General features: G+C 41.3%; 1 protein-coding gene across 1 annotated transcript in view; it reads right to left on the minus strand.

The window, feature by feature from the left end:
* Positions 1-17,306, minus strand: part of LOC111872112 (tRNA (cytosine(34)-C(5))-methyltransferase) — a 74,435-nt gene extending 57,129 nt beyond the window's left edge. The window contains exons 1-3 of the mRNA XM_023865685.2: positions 17,118-17,306; positions 16,815-16,895; positions 16,340-16,569 (exon numbers count right to left, since the gene is read on the minus strand). Of these exons, the coding sequence (XP_023721453.1) occupies positions 16,340-16,569; positions 16,815-16,895; positions 17,118-17,183 (377 nt within the window). The 5' untranslated portion in view covers positions 17,184-17,306. The remainder of the gene's footprint in view (positions 1-16,339; positions 16,570-16,814; positions 16,896-17,117) is intronic.
* Between the last annotated feature and the right edge of the window lie 912 nt (positions 17,307-18,218).

An 18,218-nucleotide genomic window follows, 5' to 3' on the forward strand; every position in this document is an offset into this window, starting at 1 on the left:
AATTTTCTCAATCTCACATCACTTCTAACACTGTATTTCTAATTAAGAATATACAGGATGTCCCAGGAGGAATGGACCAAACTTCAGGAGGGTGTTCCTTATGTTAAAGTATGCCGATATAACCCAAAACACCTATGTCCAAAGTTGAATGGTTACGGAGATAATGGCCCAAGAAAAGTGTGGTCTTCTGGCAGGTCCACGCACTGTACCTCTCAGCTGAGAGACCTTATCTATGTTTGTCCTTGAGTGCCGTGATTCACCCTAGCCGTACGTATGTAGTTGGCTTTATCAGAACGCGCAGTCAGCCACGTTACGTCAGCGCTTGCCATTCATGTGTCATGTATAGTGCTTGGAAACCCTAAGGACAATTATGACATGGCGAGCGAGTATTTTGTACTTCAATTTTATGGCTTCATGTCACTCACAAGTTAGTTTGATGTTACGTAATTATTAACATTACATAATCCACATATTCCTGCCAGTTTTAATATGTATTTTGTAATCAACAAGTGTGCAACGCCGGTCAAAGTTTAACACTTCTCTGGCCATTATCTCCATAACTGTTCGACTTTGGACATAGGTGTTTTGGGTTATAGCGGCATACTTTAAAATAAGGAACACCCTCCCGAAGTTTGGCCCATTCCTCCTGGGACACCCTGTATATTTAGCACTTTCCAATTTACCATATTTCACTTCACTGAAATTACATCAGAAACCTTTGCTGCAAAAGGAATTACGGGAGAAAATCTTATGAGTTCACCACAGTGTGTTCCACATATCAAATTTTGAGCTACAACTTACCTTTATGTTCAGTCACCACTATAGTGTGTATAACTGCACTCTAGTGGTAGCAGTACAGTAAAAAGTTTAATGTACAAATGTATCACCTGATGATGACCAAAAGAGCAGAAACATGTTGTAATATGCTATATATGAGGACTATTCTGAAAGTAACCTCCAGTGAACTGTTAACAAAAGAATGAGAAAAAATAATTCTATTACAAACAAAAAAGATACATACTTAAGCTACTTCTCAATGTAGTCACCGCCAGAACTGAGGCACTTGTCATATTCAGGAATAAGTTTTTTATGCCTCTGTCAAAGAAAACTGCCACCTGTATACTCAGCGATGTTGTGACACCTTCCATCAACTTCTCATTATTGCTGAAGTGCTGTGATCCCAACCACTTCTTCAGGTAAGTAAACAGGTGGTACTCGCTCAGAGCGAGATCAGGGCTGTAAGGAGGGTGGTCAAACAACTTTCAGTTGAAATGCTCCAGCAGTGCCTGGGTGCAAGCAGCTGTACGCAGAACCACACAGTCGTGACTCAGCAGTACACGAGATATCCTTTGTTCACAGTACACAGTACACAGTATTTTAGCATTTCACATCACACTTCTGATGTTATTCTTGTCCCATTGCATGAATTCCACCATCGGCTCTCCTTTCCTGTCCCAGAAAAAAACTGATCTAAATGCCATGTTCCATCTATGAAACTCTAAAAATGTATACCCATTCAACTGTTTATTAGAAATCACTTCATGTTTCAACCATCCAACTGGTCATCATCAGGTGATACAATACTTTTAAGTGCTTTTGAATTACAAACATTTTAACTAATGTATGGGCCCATATTTACAATCGTTTCTGTCTACTATGTATGCTGGATTCATTGATATAAATCATTAAAATTATAAAGTTGGTATATTATAATGTAAATTAGATAAAACTGATCTCATAATCGTGAAGTAAAATTAAGTAAAATGTAGTCTGAGTCAAAATTGCTACAAGGGTGTAGTCCTTCAGTGTTGTTTATTATCTGTGATACATGTGACACTTTGGAATTAGGAGCAATGTAATTATTACACAAGTCAGTAATTCCATGCAGTAATGACACTTTTTTCTTAACAATAAGCCCCTCTTGTACTTACAGTCAGATGGGTGTTACTTAGCCTATTAGGCTATGGTCCTTCACTTGTGTACTCTTGGGCTGCATAGCTTAAACTGTGTGTGTCTGGTCTCTGCATTTTCCACTGTTAGATTTGCTGTTGAGAGGAAGGGGTGAGCAATAGGGAGTTAAAAGGGGGTATTATCGGTGTGGTGGGATGGGGTTTGGTTATTGGTCATGGAGAAGTTACAGTTCGACCAATTTTTGATAATAATTTCAAATATAGGGCTATATGATTCAAGTAAAGCTTCATGTAATTCTAATCCTAGCTTGTGTGCTTAATATATATGGTAACTTTCCAGCACAGTTATCATTCTTCCTTCGTACTGAAAGTGCAGCACTTCAAGCGTTCCTTCCATATTCATATATTTGTGCCCTGTTATCTGAATGTGTGGGGCAAATTTGGAGTCTTCCCCATTGTTTTTTATTTCTCTGATATGTTCTTTGTACCACATTTTAAACAGTCACCCTGTCTGCCTGATGTATATGTGTGGGCATTCCCCACATTTTAACCAGTACATTCAGCTTAATTCATATTTATTGGTTACCATCTTCTTTGTTCATAGATGGCTCCTTAATGTATTCTCTGTCTTGTATGCTATCAAAGTAACTGCACTGATTATTTACAGTATACATACAGATTTAAGTCTAGATCTATATTAACAATCACGGGGCTACCGCTATTATAGAATAAGATGGTTATTAGAATGTGCTACAGAAGGACAGATGGGCATTGCCTAAGCCTCTTTTGTATTTACATTTTTTCCCCTACAATTAAAAAAAAATTGTATGCTATCTTCAGCTCAATACTCCTAAACAACTTAGTTATCGTTCGGACTGCTGGGCCATGGTAGGTGAATGTGACTTGTTTACTTCTCCTATACTTCATAGTCTTGTTCTTGGGTGGTTTTGGTTTTCCATAGTTCTGCTCCCTGTTTATGGGGTAGCACAGAGAGTAGACAGGAACAAAGTATGAGCCCATATGTTAGTTAAAATGGTTGCAATTCAAAAACACTTGAAAGTATTGTATCATCTGATGATGACCAGTTGGATGGTCGAAACATGTGATGATTTTTAATAAACAGTTGAATGGTCACACATCTTTAGAGTGCCGTACATGCAACAGGATGGACTCTATAAAGATCTGTTTAAACTTTTTTGACTTGTTTGGTGAATGTGTGGGCATCCATTGCTTTCACTGCTCTTTGGTTTCAGCATTCAGCATGAAGCCCAGGATTTATCGCCTGTTACTCTTATGATGTGATTGAGAAATTCATCACCATCTTTATGGCATCACTCTAAAAAAGTCAAAGATGAAACAATTCCCTTCATTTTGTGTACACCCATGGGAATTTCTGGAAACCAGCATGTGCAAAACTTGTGATAATCTTATAGAAAACAGTGCATGCAATTTGTGGAAATTCAAATGAAAACTCTGAAATTGTGAAATGCTGTCTTTCACAAATTTTTTGGTCAACACTTTGAACAAGATCACCACTCACTACAGATGGCTGACCATTTCACTCTTCTTTCTGAACATTTGTTTGCCCATCTTTGAATATTCTACATCAATGTCTTACAGTTCCTTCACTCATTACATCTTGGCCGTAAATCAAGCATAATTCATGATGGATTTCCGCAAGACTCATCCTTTTAGCATAAAGAAAGCAGATAACAGCACAAATTTTGCAGCTGATGGGATTACCAATTGCAGGACACATCATAACTCACTTTGTTGAGAGAAGAACAAACACCAGGTGAGCAGTTATGTGATGGTTTACAAGGCAGTAAGTCATGTGATGCTACCTTGCATGTGCAAGCTGTCCCCCAATCCTACATTAGTTGCCTAAAATAAACGAAGGCTACGTTCCAAAGAGTCCTCATATACAGTGTCATTATACACACTACTGTGGTGACAGAACATAAAGATAAGTTGTACATGCACAATATGATGCTCAGAGACAACATTTACAGCATTTTTGAACCACAAGACTATAAGGCACCACAAGCACATACGCTTTGAATACTGCACCATTCACAACAAAAACATGGCAGCCACATATATCTGTGAGATGGGAGTGACAACACCACATGATATAGGACCATACAGGATCTTCAAAAAAGTATACAGCATATGTTATGGTATTCTTTTTATGGCATGTAGAACAGAAATGTGGCTGCCTGAAATCTAGAGACTTTCATTTCATGGCGATAACTAATGAAACACCAGAACAAGTCATGCAAAATTTGGTGCCTGTATAAGTCACAAACACACCTACATTTCAGACAAAACTGAGCCAAACTTTGAGTTTATATCTCTCAAATTCAATGTATTTAAGTAAATATCACAAAAACAAAGTAACAGATCTGTAGGACCACAAACCTATTAATAAGGAAGTAGGTTTTATGAATCATTATGATGTCTTAACTGAGATGATCAAAAATTGAATACAATGTTACTTCTTTCAATAAATATCATTCTGAAAGTCTACTTCAAATTCTCTGCAGTTTCATAAGCATATGTTTGTTTTCACATGAGCTATCCAAACAGTTTTACTTGGCATCACAATCAGAATTCTCCACATCAGAGTTTGGATCCTCTGACAACATTCCTTCTGTCTCTTTCTAATCTGACAGAACTGCAGAGATAAAAAAAAAAACTTCCTTAGATACTCCCTTATACACACTAAACTCAACAGCATTCTGAAGTGGTACAGGTTGGTATATGAGGTTTGTTCAAAAAGTTCCAGAAATGAGGGCATGGAGGAGAAGTGCACTGGTCATGTTAAATGTTGTTTGAATGATCCTGCAAACTGGCCATTAGTTATGGAAGCCATTTTGGTTCTAGTAAATAGGATGTTCTGTTTAGTTTTCATAATTGGTTTTGTGATCGACGTACTGTTGTCATGAGACATTCATTATGGTGTCCGTAAAGGAACAAAGAATTTGTGTTAAATTCTGTTTCAAAGTAGGGAAAACAGCTACAAAAACCCACAACATGTTGTGCGAAGCTTACAGTGATTATGCCTTGAGTCAAACAATAACTTCCAAATGGTTCAACCTTTTTAAAAATGGAAGAACTTTAACAGACGATGAGTGATCTAGTGTTGTGCCCTGGATATTAAGGGGTATGATTTTATTTAACAAGGGGCGATATTATGTCCAGTTTACTAGAAATGTATTATGTTTTGTAAATTGGAATATGTTAAGTGAACCACAGATTGGCTAGCCAGAAACCAGAGTTGACATCACCACTGGATGCAGCACATTCCTTAGACACCTGGCTTCAGTTCTCTAGTTGATAGAAAATGCTGGCAAATTGAGTGAACGACACAGAGGCAAGTCTCACTTTTGCAGGACAGGTTATCAGCCAGGAGGAATTTGCCTATTTTATGGTATGAGTGGGCAGCATTTTCCTGAGTTGTGAGAAAGCTGGGTTTTTTGGGGGCTCAAATGGGAGAAGCTGCAAGTACTCTGACTTGAGGTGTCACTCAGAGCAATCTGACTCGAGCAGCTGCCCAGGACAGTCAAACTGGAAAATCAGTTGTGTGATAGAGCTTGTGGGAAGGAGCTGTGATGGCACCATTGTTCATAATTTTTACCAACCTCAGCATGAGTGAGTATCTTGTCTGTATCGAGTCATTGAGTGATTATCAGTATGGATCCTGGTTCAATGATGGTTAGGATAAAAAATTTGGTTTGTGCCATGTATGTTTAGTCAACTATGAGTAGTAAATTTTAAGAGGTTCATGCAGGGTGTGTAATCAAAGATTGTGTGTGTGTGTGTGTGTGTTAATACAAGGTGGTTCATATACATATGACCAGGACTGATCTGTGTGTAAACAAGCCACACTGCGCAGAAGCTGTGCGACCTTGAGAGAGTGAAGCCACAACCTCCACCCTCCCTCCTGTTTGGGTTAGAACCTGTTCAGTCCTGTCTGGGAGTTGCTACAGTGATGAGCAAACAGAAGGTACCGTGGAGCATGGAACAACGCATTGTGATCAAATTCCTCGTTGGAGAAAACGTCCCGTACACTGAAATTCACCACAGACTCCAACAACAGTATGGGGAAGAGTGTCTCTCATGGAACCGTGTGTTTGACGGACATGAACAAAATGGCGTACATGTAAGCTGCCAGTCATCTCCTACAGCAGTTTGAAGATGAAGGTGATGAATTCTTAAAGTCTATAGTGACCACCGATGAAACGTGGGTACACTACGTCATTCCCGAGTCCCAGCAGTTATCATGTGAGTGGCAGCATATCAGTTCTCCCAAATCCAAGAGAGTGTGGAGGAGCCGTTCAGCAGGAAAAGTGATGGCAAAGACAATGCAAGTCCCCATACGGCCAAAACAACAATGGAAACCCTCCAGAAACTGAAATGGAACCTTCTGACACATCTGCTGTACAGTCCCAATTTGGCCCCAAGTGATTTCTACCTGTTCAGAAGGCAAGTATTGCCTCACTGCATGGAGCAAGAGATTTCCACAGATGTCTGATAGGGGGTAAGTACAGTCAGTGAACCCCATCTGGGGCACAACACTAGACAACTTCAAAACTCAAACCTCTGACTGCCCAGGTGAAAAATATTATTTGTGTAAATCGTTGACTGACTGTCCAAGAAGTTGCAGAAGAGGCTGGAATATCCACTGGTTCATGTCACACAATTTTAATGAAGATTTAGGAATTCATCAAAATTTGTGCCAAGACTCTTGACCGCTAAAATCTTTTGAAAAATGTCATTAATGGTGACAAGAGTTATGATGTTGAAACCAAACAACACTCCTCATACTGGAAGAGTCCTGCTTCGCCTCACCCCAAGAAAACACGACAGGTGTGCTTGCACGAGAAAGCAATGCTGCTTTGTTGTTTTCAATCAGTGAGGCACTGCATTATGAATTCCCTCCTGAAGGTCAGACAAACAAGATTTCTAGCTGGCTGTTCTGAGACGTCTGTGGGATGCAGTATGAAGAAAGTGACTAAAATGTTGACTGCAGGAGGATGGCTCCTCTATCACGATAATGTGTCTGCTCATACAGCTCTGTCATAGACAATTCTTGGCAAAATATTCAATTCCTACCCTTCCACAACCCCACTTGTTCACCTGACCTCACCCCTCCTGACTTTCTTCTATTCCCTAAACTCAAAATTACCCAAAAAGGAAGAAGATTTCACACAGTGGAATACATAATCACTAATGTGACAAAGGACATGAAGGTGATACCACAGATACCTTTCAAAGAGTGCTTCAGAAAGTAGAAAAGGCAGTGGGAGAGGTGCACTGCTGTGCAAAGGGACTCTTCTGAAGAGGATAATATTCAATAAGTTCTAAGTAAAAAAAGATATTACTTACAAACAAATTTTGGGACCTTTGTGAACACACCTCAGAGGCACCACTTTGGCATTTACTTGGGACATACTTGGCCTGAATTTCAGCCAGGGCAAGGGGCTATGCTACCTGAAATTTCTATAGTATTCCTAAGTCCCTATATGAAAACTGCCAGGATAGTACCTTGAATAGGCCACGACTGCTTCCTTCCAAATACTTTCCAATTCATCATTCATCAGTCATCATGCTACCACCTGACACCATACAGTCTCAACAATGACAATGTCATTAAATAACTCAACCTCAGCATTCACATTGGCTCTGGGAATGGTATCTAATACAGCAACACAGAATGATGTGAACTGCATCCATGCATTGGGGCTGGGACTGCTCAACTGGTATACTTACTAGGCTAGACAACTGAGGAACTGGGGTTTGATTTCTGCAAAAGCAGAGATTTTACTCTTTGTTCAAAACTCCTCTGGGGCCTACCTAGCATACTACCCAATGGGTACTGTGGGCTCCTTCCCTTGGGATAAACTGGCTGATGTGTGAAGCTGACCACTCACCTCCATATAATGTAGAGATTATGAACATGTGGATCTTTACCTACATTCTTGGCAGGAGTAACTGTGACCTGTGTAGTAATGACGGGTAGTAATGACGCCATCCTCTATGAGGTTGGCCGAACTACGGCTGTGTCTTTGGTGGGGACAAATCATGGACCAGGCATGCGTTGGGGCACAGCTTTGGGACACCTCCTCGTGGTCCCACTGGGCAATGACAGTCTCGGGGTCTGGACTAGTATGACTAGCCGGGGACTGGCAGCTAAGTTCCCATAAAGGTCATTGGCATTTCTACGACCAGAGCCTCTTATGCGGCAGCATAATGACTCTTGGGTATCACTACGGTCTACCCGGGACAAATATGGGAGAGTACTCGTACAGCTCTGGCTGTTTGAGCTGTCTCTCTAGAGTACCAATAAGGTGCCTCAAGCTTTCGGGCTCAACACTCTAAAATGGTCTAACCAACCCATGTGGAAGGGTTCGAATGGGGGGAGCTTATATGCCACCCCCAAGGGAGACTCCTTCATGCAGGTTTCCCTGGTCGCAACCCTGCCCAAGCAGGGAGAAACCCCCACCGGCACCTTTAAAAGGCCAAGGTCGGAGGGCAGTACCCCTACAGAAACGGCCAGAACTCTGAAGAAGCCCAGGGACTGTAAAGGACCAGGGACTTACAAGGAGGCTATGACCAACATAAAGGTAGCTATCTTCAGGGAAACATCCTGAAGATAAGCTAACAGATGATGACTAGAACTCCATTCTGGAAGCCCTGGAGGAGGTGTTATGTAGGACTCCACTAGGAGAACTACCACACCTGAAGTCTTACAGACTGGATGGAGGTGCACTTATTTATATATGCACTGACCAACAGTCTGGCCAATGACTAATCAAAGATACTGACAACTACAGGCTGGAATCGGGGGTCAGGCTGAAGACTAATGATGCCAAGAACCTATCCAAACCTGTTAAAGTGGCTCTCAGGATTAGGGACAAAGTTGCCCAGAATCAGGAAAAGCTGCTGAAATGGATCGTGAACCTTAATCCAGGACTCCACACTGAGTGCTGGAGGGTACTCAATAAGCCATCTGAGCTGAAAGGCCAGAGGCTTATCTTACTCATAGACTGGGACTCTTATACTATTATAAAACAGGACTGGACATAAGATCTTTATAGGACTCTTAACAGGGAACTTAAAGTGCTGAAAGATCCTGAAGTTCAGCACCAAAAAGAAACTGTGCTAGACACAGCATTCTCAAAATCTGCCTCTGAGGGGGAGGAAGATGATATACCCACTCCCTCGTCGGATGACTGAAGTAGAGCAAATCAGGGGACCCCTTCGAACAGAACTTAGTCTGAGAATAGGGAGGAAAGGAAGATGTAAACTGACCACTCCCCTGAATGGAAAGGATAATAAATAAACAGATATACAGGCACAAATAAACTTAAACATAACCAAATACAATATACACACACAACATAAAATTCCTTCAGACTAACCTACACCACAGCAAAGCAGCCATGATAACTTTATGCCAGCAGCTAGCTGAGGGAAAGGCAGATGTAGCACCCATTCAGGAAACTTGGTTATACAAGGGTCAAATAAGAGGCTTAACCAACACAGGGGGTCTACTCTGATGCACCTGGTAACAATGCAAGATCCTGTATTTATATCAGGAATCATATTAATGCCTTACCTTTGCTGGAGCTCTGTTCTAGGGATGAAAAGGCAGTGAGGATAACATACACATATCAAAGAGGTTGCAAGGAGCTGATTGTTGCTTCAGCCTACCTTCCATAAGACTCAGATGAACCACCACCAACTAAGGAAATGAGGGACATTATAGACCACTGCTATAGCAGGAAAAAGCAACTCATTGTTGGGTATGTTGCCAACACACACCACATTTTGTGGGAGAGCACCGGCACCAGCCCAAGGAGAGAAAGCCTTATGGAATTTCCAAACCATGGTAATGAACCCTACTTTGTGGTCTGCAATAGGAAGGAGGTTATTGACTTGACACTAGAGACAAATAAAATAGGAAACCTGGTAAGTAATTGGCATGTATCTGGCAAGCTGTCTCTATCAGACTACAGATACATATGCTTTCAAACAGGTAACATAACAACAAAAAGTTATCTTTAGAAATCCTAGGAGAACCAATTGGATGCCATACAAGGACAACCTAAAGGTGAATGTGGAGATTATTTTGCAAAGTATAGGCACGATAACGGACATAGATCGATCTGTCAACCAGTTGCAATGGGCCATTATCTTGTCCTATTATCATAATTGTCCAGCCAAGACCACTTGCTCACCAAGAAATGCACCTTGGTGGAATAAAAAGCTGAGTGGGCTAAGAGCTAAAACAAGAAAGCTATTTAATATGGCAAAAAGAATAGGGCACTGGGACACCTACAAGGAAACTCTTACCTGTTATAATAAATAAATAAGGAAAGACAAGCTATCTGCATGGAGAAGGTACTGCCAGATCAGTGATTTGCTGGGCATTGCCAGACTCATGAAGGTCATGGCAAAACAGACAACCAATAAGGTCAGTACTATCAAACAACCTGACGGTAAGTATACCCAAATTGGAAAAGGGACACTGAAAGAACTGTTCAGCGTTCACTTTCCTGATTCAAAGCTGATTCATGATTTAGGTGATGGGCAGGGCCAGCAGAACCTGGGCGTAAGTGGACACATAACGAACAGGGGAGACTGGAACCTGATCAAACAGGTAATCAATCAATCAAAAATTAGATGGGCATTAGGTGCCTTCAAACCATTTAAGTCTGCAGGAACAGATGGAATTGTACCAGCACTTCTGCAGCAAGGGGTGGAACATTTAGTCCCACATGTATGCCGCATATTCAGGGCATGCTTGGCGTATGGGTGTACACCTACGGCCTGGAGGCAAGTCAAAGTGACATTTATTCCAAAGCCTGGGAATCCTGATAATACTGAAGCTAAGGCTTATCATGCTATCAGCCTATCAGGTAATTTGAATGCTAAACACCCATTTTGGAATAGCAGAGTTTCAAACCCCTCAGGATTGAAACTCATGGATTTATTTAATATGAGTGATTTCGAAATCTCAGCACCACAGTGCCCCACTCATTATTCCCCTACGGGAAATGGTGACATGCTGGATATTGTGGTCCACAAAAATATCAGAATGTCAGATGCCATCGTCTCCAATATTTTGGATTCAGATCACCTACCAATAGTATTCCACATACTGGATCATGTTAACATTAGGAACCTACCGAAAAATTCACAGATTGGGAGTGGTTTCAAAGCCTCGCCTCTGAGTTAATATCACCTAAAATAGAAATTAAGTCTGGGATAGAAGCCGATAAAGGGACATGCAACTTTGCAGCCTCTATTGCTTCGGCATATAGGTTGTCCACAAGAGAAGTTACACTTTCGGACATAAACAACGATCTTCCTGGTCTAGATCGCCTGCTAAAACATAAGCAGAGGCTGCGAAAAATTGTGGCAAGAAACCAGGGATCCAGCATGCAAGACGGCACTAAATTGAGTCACAAAATCAATCAGTTGAATGACCCAAAAAAGGCACTTGAACGGTGGGAAACAAAAATAGGTAACACTGAAGTCACACCTCATGGTATATGGACAATTGCGAAATCCCTCCTAAAGAGGGATGGACCAAGGGCACCAACTGCTATTCATGGTTCTTCTGGCCTTAAATTTCACCCATTCAAAAACGCCAACACAACTGCTGATTGTTTGGAAATTCAGTTCACGCTGCACGATCTGTGCAACGATAACCATGAATGGCAGGTGGAGGCAAGAGTTCAAGCTCTGCTCGAAACCATAGATGACAAACCCCCTCAAAGAATCAGACCATGTGACATACAAAAATTGATAAACTCCTTGAAATTAAGAAAAGCCTGTGGAATTGATGGCATCCCAAATGAATGCCTCAGGCAACTTCCAAGGCGATCACTGGTTCACCTAACTCATTTATTTAATCACTGTCTTCGGCTCTCTCATTTTCCAAATACTTGGAAGGAAGAAAAATTAATAACTTTACCAAAACCTGGTAAAGACCCAAAATTCCCACAGAATTTATGTCTGATCAGCCTCCTGTCCACGACAGGAAAACTATTCGAAAAAGTAATTTTGAAATTACTACAAAAACATATTGAAGAAAGAGGCCTGCTCAACACAAGCCAGTTTGGTTTTTGTGCACGTCACAGCATGATATTATAAGGTATGAGGCTGGCGGACCACATAACCTTTAATTTCAACAATAAAATGTCTACAGCTGGGGTGTTCTTGGACATCGAAAAAGTCTTTGATACCACGTGGCACTCAGGCTTGCTGTATAAGTTATCAAAATTGGAATTCTCAAACAGTTTGACCAAGCTTATTGGCTCCTTTCTTTCTCAATGTAAATTCAGGGTTTCGGTTGAAGGTGAAATGACAACCCCAAGGGAAATGCAAGCAGGGGTGCCACAAGGTTCAGTTCTTTCCCCTACTCTTTTCAATTTGTACATAAATGATGCCCCCCAAACACATGGTGTTCACTTGGCCCTCTTTGTGGATGACACCTGTCTGTATGCGACAGATCACAAGGAGGGTTTTATTGTTAGAAAACTCCAGCACAGTCTCAGCTCAATGGAAACCTGGTGTGAGCGTTGGAATATTAAAATTAATGAAGATAAGACTCAGTGGGGTCTACTTCTCTCGTGGTCGTCGACCGCCTGAGTCTTGTCTCACTCTAAATGGACAAAATATTCCATTTGTAAATAATGCAAAATATCTACGTGTATTCCTTGATAAGAGAGTTACATGGAGATTGCACATAGAAATGATTGAAGCCAAGGCCTTCAGAACATTCATTAGAGTATATTCCCTATTCAAAAGTGAGCGATTGAGCGTTAACATTAAAACGACCCTCCACAAAGCTCTTACTAGATCCGTAATGACTTATGCCCGGGATAGCGGCCTCCGTAGTCTAGAGGTAATGTTCCCACCTCATGACTTGTGGTACGCGGGTTCAAACCCGGTGGAAGTCGTGGAATTTTTAAGGGCGGAAAAATTCAGGGAACAAGTCCTCCGGGAGGGACTTTAAGCCGTGGGTCCCATGTCGTAGCTTTACGGCACGTAAAAGAACCTCATATCTCCAAAGGAGGTCACTGAGCCAAATTCAAGGACATTTCCCGCCCAACAGTAGTCTCTAACGCCTCTGATAGATGGGGCAAGCATTATAGATACGGCCAAGACAGTAGAGGCCGAACTCACTGGCTCGGTCGGGACTGACAGTACGCACCAATATGGGTAGGGTATAGAGACTGGTAGAATATCATAGAGGGAAGCACAATGGACCAATACTGGTCTAAGTGCATGGGGAAACCCACCCTCTCCAGTAAGTAACTAACTAACTACGCCTGGGAATTCGCAGCAGCCACTCATCTAGTGAAATTGCAGGGCCTGCAAAACAAGGTTCTCCACATCACTGGCAATTTTCCAAGGCGTACACCAGTCCGCGATTTGCACATGGCATTCAAAATCCCATATGTATATGATTATATAACAAAATTATGCAGGCAACAAGCAGAAGTCACATAAACTCATGATAATGAGAATGTTCGCAACATCAGACAAGGCGAAGCTAACACAGAAAGTATTACTGTATTAATATTGTGATGCATTACCTTATGTCCATCACCGCGCAACGGCTACAATGGAAACTGGTGAGTTCCAACAGCAACCAATCGAATTCAAACAGACCGTTGCGAAGGAGCATTCCTGAGGCAACGGATTGCTGAACACGTGAGTTTGGAATAGGCACTTCCATGGTAACGCAAAGAACAGGGAGCCGTTGCGTAGACAATGCAGAAGCAACGAACATGTCTACCCAGAAATGAACTACAGAGAGTTCATTGTGCCTGTTACATAACAGCGGACAGTAGAAATGAAACAGTGAGGAATGGTGTCTGGTATCCAGTCCGCAGAACATCTACATAAGCCGAGAGCTACAGAGACAGAAGACAGCAAGAAGTCAGTATCGGGATAGATGTCGCCGAAGACAGCTGAGATCCAACCACGGCCAAAGATAGTTGAGACGTCACACTGAAGTATTGGGCCAGAAGTCAAGTGGTGACACATGACAATATTTTATTTTATTGTTTATTATTATTCGTTGATTTTCTATTTTGTTTGTTTATATTTGTACTTTTTTCTATCTCCTTTAACATGCCACCTACATGAAGTAAATTGAGTGGAAAAGTGTTGAATTCACAATCAAGAAAAATTGTTAGTAACGTATATAAGTATATGAAAGAGGCTGGGCCAACAATTACAGTGAAGAACATAGGAGTGGAAGTAGCAAAGGCAACAGGTGTATTGGAAAGTAGTGTCAGAAGAATATGAGAAACAAAAAATATCGAATCTGGGGCTTCCACTTCCTTTTCGACACCCCATAAAGAAAGACCTAGGAAATCTTCACTAGCCACTTTAGACAACTTTAACGAGTCTGTGGTGCGAAGAACAATTAATGATTTCTACGTAGTCAAAAAATGGATATAATAGTGTATAGTGCATACTAGTCTGCCATTCGGCACTTAAAACTTAACATCAGATGTGTGAACATCAACGAGAATAAACCACCATCACTATGCAACACAATGAGGTAAGAAGTTATTTCCTTTTGAGAACGCCTGTACTGCATTCCCTGTCACACTTGTCGGCATGCTGGAGCTCTCCCCACCACTATCAATACTTCTCTTACTCTGTGTCAGAGGACTGTCACCTCTAAGTACTAGAGCTAAACACAGACAAGAATGGAGAATGTCCTTAGAGAACTGTGAAGATCAGCTGAATACAGATGAGGACAGAGGAGCACAAAGTGACTGAAGACAAGTCTTCATATTGATTTGACAGTGGCAGTGGCGGTGATGGTGACGGTGACAGTGAAAGAGTTCTGAGTTCTCGTTGGAAGATAGCCACAGGAAGTTCGCAGAAGATTTAATGTGTGAATTGATACATTTATGTGTGCTGTAGTGCAGTGATATCTGGAGTGTGACTGTTATAGTTCCTGTGTTTTAATGTTGTTTTAATGTTGATTACAACACCCGCAACCAAACAGGGAACACACAACACGAGACACGATATACCCTGAGAATAAGAGGAACGACTCCCATAGTGGTGAAACTATACGTGGTGTTAGAATTGGGACAGATAAGATAAATAATCTTAACAAGTTTTAGTATATANCAAAGCAGAGCTATGCCTCAGAACGAGAATACTTAAGGAGGGAGCATTGGTGTTCGATGGAGAATGGTCACTGCAACATTTCATGTATAACAAAGTAACTTACAATTTCACATAATCTGCATTATTATATAAGCCTATGGATAAAAACGATATGAAAGATTTTCAACTGTTGAAACGGTTGTTCCCAAAGTAGGTTAGGCTAAGGCTCTAATAATGTGAATAAAAATGTTTCTGGACCCTCAGCCTATAATATGGGCTTGAAATGCAATTTAAAATTTTCAAAAAGTAATTATTAATGAACCTTCTATATTCATCTATTCCTGTTGCTCCAACTTTGGAGCAAAGGGCATCCACAAAACACTTCATTTCACTTTAGTTTCTTAATCTTAAGACAGTCGGTAGGACTCCTTGGACAGGAGATCAGCCCGACACGAGGCCGATACCTACACACAGAACAACACGAACAGGGAATAAACTCAGTGAGACATCCATGCCTTGAGTGGGATTCAAACACATGATCCCAGGAATTGAGCATGCGAAGACATTTCATGCCTTAAGACTGCATTTCAGGCACAAGAGATCACTGTGGTCATGGTGCAAGGGCCAAGAAGGCCCACCCCTTATACATTCATACAAGACTGCATGGCAATGAGCCTTAATGATATCTATAAAGTATATTCGTGTGATTTATTTTATGATGCTGTCAATATCTATACCATATAGCATCAGATGGTAGGACAATTCATGCACTGGAGGGGGTCTGGAAGGAAATGACCATGGTCACATTTACTTGAAGGGGATGAAGCATATCACAGAAACCTCAGTCCAAACAGCCATCTCCTGGTCAAGATTTGAACTGACCACATCCTGAATACAAGGATGGAGCATTACCACTATTTATAGTCTTTCAGGATTAAAATTAAGTCAGCATCTTTGTCAGAAAATGTTCTGGTGGCCCGTGGAAAAGCGTCAGCCCCATGGGGAGAGGGGGCATATTCCCACTGTGGAAAATGATGCTTTAAAGCACAGTAATGTATGTACAAGCTACTTTAACATTTAAAAACTCAACATCTTTCTCACAGAGCGTATTTATGTTTCATGTATTATCAGAATAAACTGCATTTATCTCTACAAAACATCATTAATTCTTTAGTATTTGTAATGAGTGTACAGTGTGTTATGTTAGGTAGAAACTTAGGTTTTGTATATTATTTAGTTGAATTTCAGGCATCAAAATATTAAAAATAACTTACCATGGTAAGCAAATTGGTTTCTTCTGTTCTATTTCCTTGTCTATTTTCTGGCTATTCTCATCTGGCTGTGATGGGTTTAAGAGACAATCCTTGAAGAATTTCCCTTTCACAATTCCCAGCAGAGCTCTTGCTTCTGATTTTGATCCAGTTATACGAAATGCTGTTGGTAAAGTTTCTTTAATTGTTGCCATAAAATTTTCCCATTCTTCATCAGGGCAGATTTGTTGCAGCTGGATTTTAAAACATGTTACAAAGTTAACAGTGATCAATTAGAATCCTATGGATCCATTCAGATAATGATGTAGATAAACATCCTAATGCAAATTCTATTTTAAATTGTTAAGATCACTGAACACAGAAACTGTGAAGAATTAAGAATTTTTGTGAAGCCTTACCAGCACTGTAAAATAGTTTGCGTATTTATTCATCTTGGATATAACATCCACAGGAGTGCATATGAATTCAAATATTTTACCTTATAATAATTTTCAAACTCTGCATTTTCTCGTACTATTTCCTCATAAGACTGCCTTGGCGCTTTCTCGTCCCATTTGTTCTGAAACACAATAACGCGCAAAATAAATGTAGTTAGATGTGCCACCTTTCATAGTTTAATATACAAGTAATACTACATCCAGATGGCGTATTTAAGGTTTATTTACTTAAATGAATACAAATATGAGTAGGCTTGCTGCTCTCAATATTCAACTTCAATGATTGCCCTAACCTCCATTTCATTTATACAACTGTTTTGAACATTCAACTCGTAATAACGAACCTCTTTAGCTCGCCTCTTCTGTGCAAAGCTTCTGTCTTTTTTCCTAGCTTTTCTACCCTTTCCCATAGCTTTAACTTCAGTACTTTAAACGATGGTAATATACGAGCATGTGCAATTACAACCACTAACTTCTACAACGGCCACAACCATCCACGGACACGGTTCGCTGTCCACCACTCTCTTCGTCAGCCATCCCCTCCCCCCCCCCTTCCGGAAGCCCGTTTAGCCGATCCATCGTGCTTGATGGGCTTGATCGTGCTTATCGTCGCTCGGATTGGAGCACAATTCTTGCAGCAGTGGTATGGAAATTTTGTATGTATTTATTAGTACTTTATTTAAAAATTCCGTTAGTAACTGCACTTATACAGTGCGTACAATCAAGTGCGCGCCGCGGCTGCAATTTGCCGTGAGTCATACCACCGCAGAACGGATGCAGTCGCGGGGAGGAGTTGCAACTCCTCACGGCAAATTGCAGCCGCGGCGCGCACTTGATTGTACGCACTGTATAAGGTCGAATCATTGGATGATAGTGAATAACGAATTGAAAGGTCGTGGAAAGATGTGGTGATGGCCCACTGCAAGGTAAAATGTAAAGCTGTCCCTGTGCTTAACTAATTAATCACTACGCCATGAAGACGTATGGGGGAGTGAATTTATAGATGCATATTTTCTTCGCCTTGGCACTAGTTGGAAGCCAGTGGTGAGCTTCACGCCCCAACGGCTTTACCCCCGGTACCCATTGTATATGAGGTTGGCTGAACCCCAGAGCCGGTCTGGACGATTGGAAAAGTGAAAATTCTTGACTCTACTGGGGCTTGGAACTCCAACCCCTCAGTCATCCAGCCCATAGCCAGTCGCTGTACTGACTACACTATCCCTATCCCACTGTAAGGGACTCTCATTATTTACCTGGAGGGACTGCTGAATCCCCATCAATGGTATCTCCACCTTATCTTGGTGGTGGGGTTTGAGAGCTCCTGAGACCCTGAGAGCTATGCCAGCGGTAGCATAGCTACTGGTAGGGCCACCCATGCTGGACAGGTCAAGGGGTAGGAGCCAGACAGAGAGGAATACCCTGGTCCTTCAGGTTGGGGGTTGGGT

Source organism: Cryptotermes secundus, unplaced genomic scaffold (genome assembly GCF_002891405.2).
Source record: "Cryptotermes secundus unplaced genomic scaffold, Csec_1.0 scaffold417, whole genome shotgun sequence".
In the NCBI taxonomy this organism is placed as follows: domain Eukaryota; kingdom Metazoa; phylum Arthropoda; class Insecta; order Blattodea; family Kalotermitidae; genus Cryptotermes; species Cryptotermes secundus.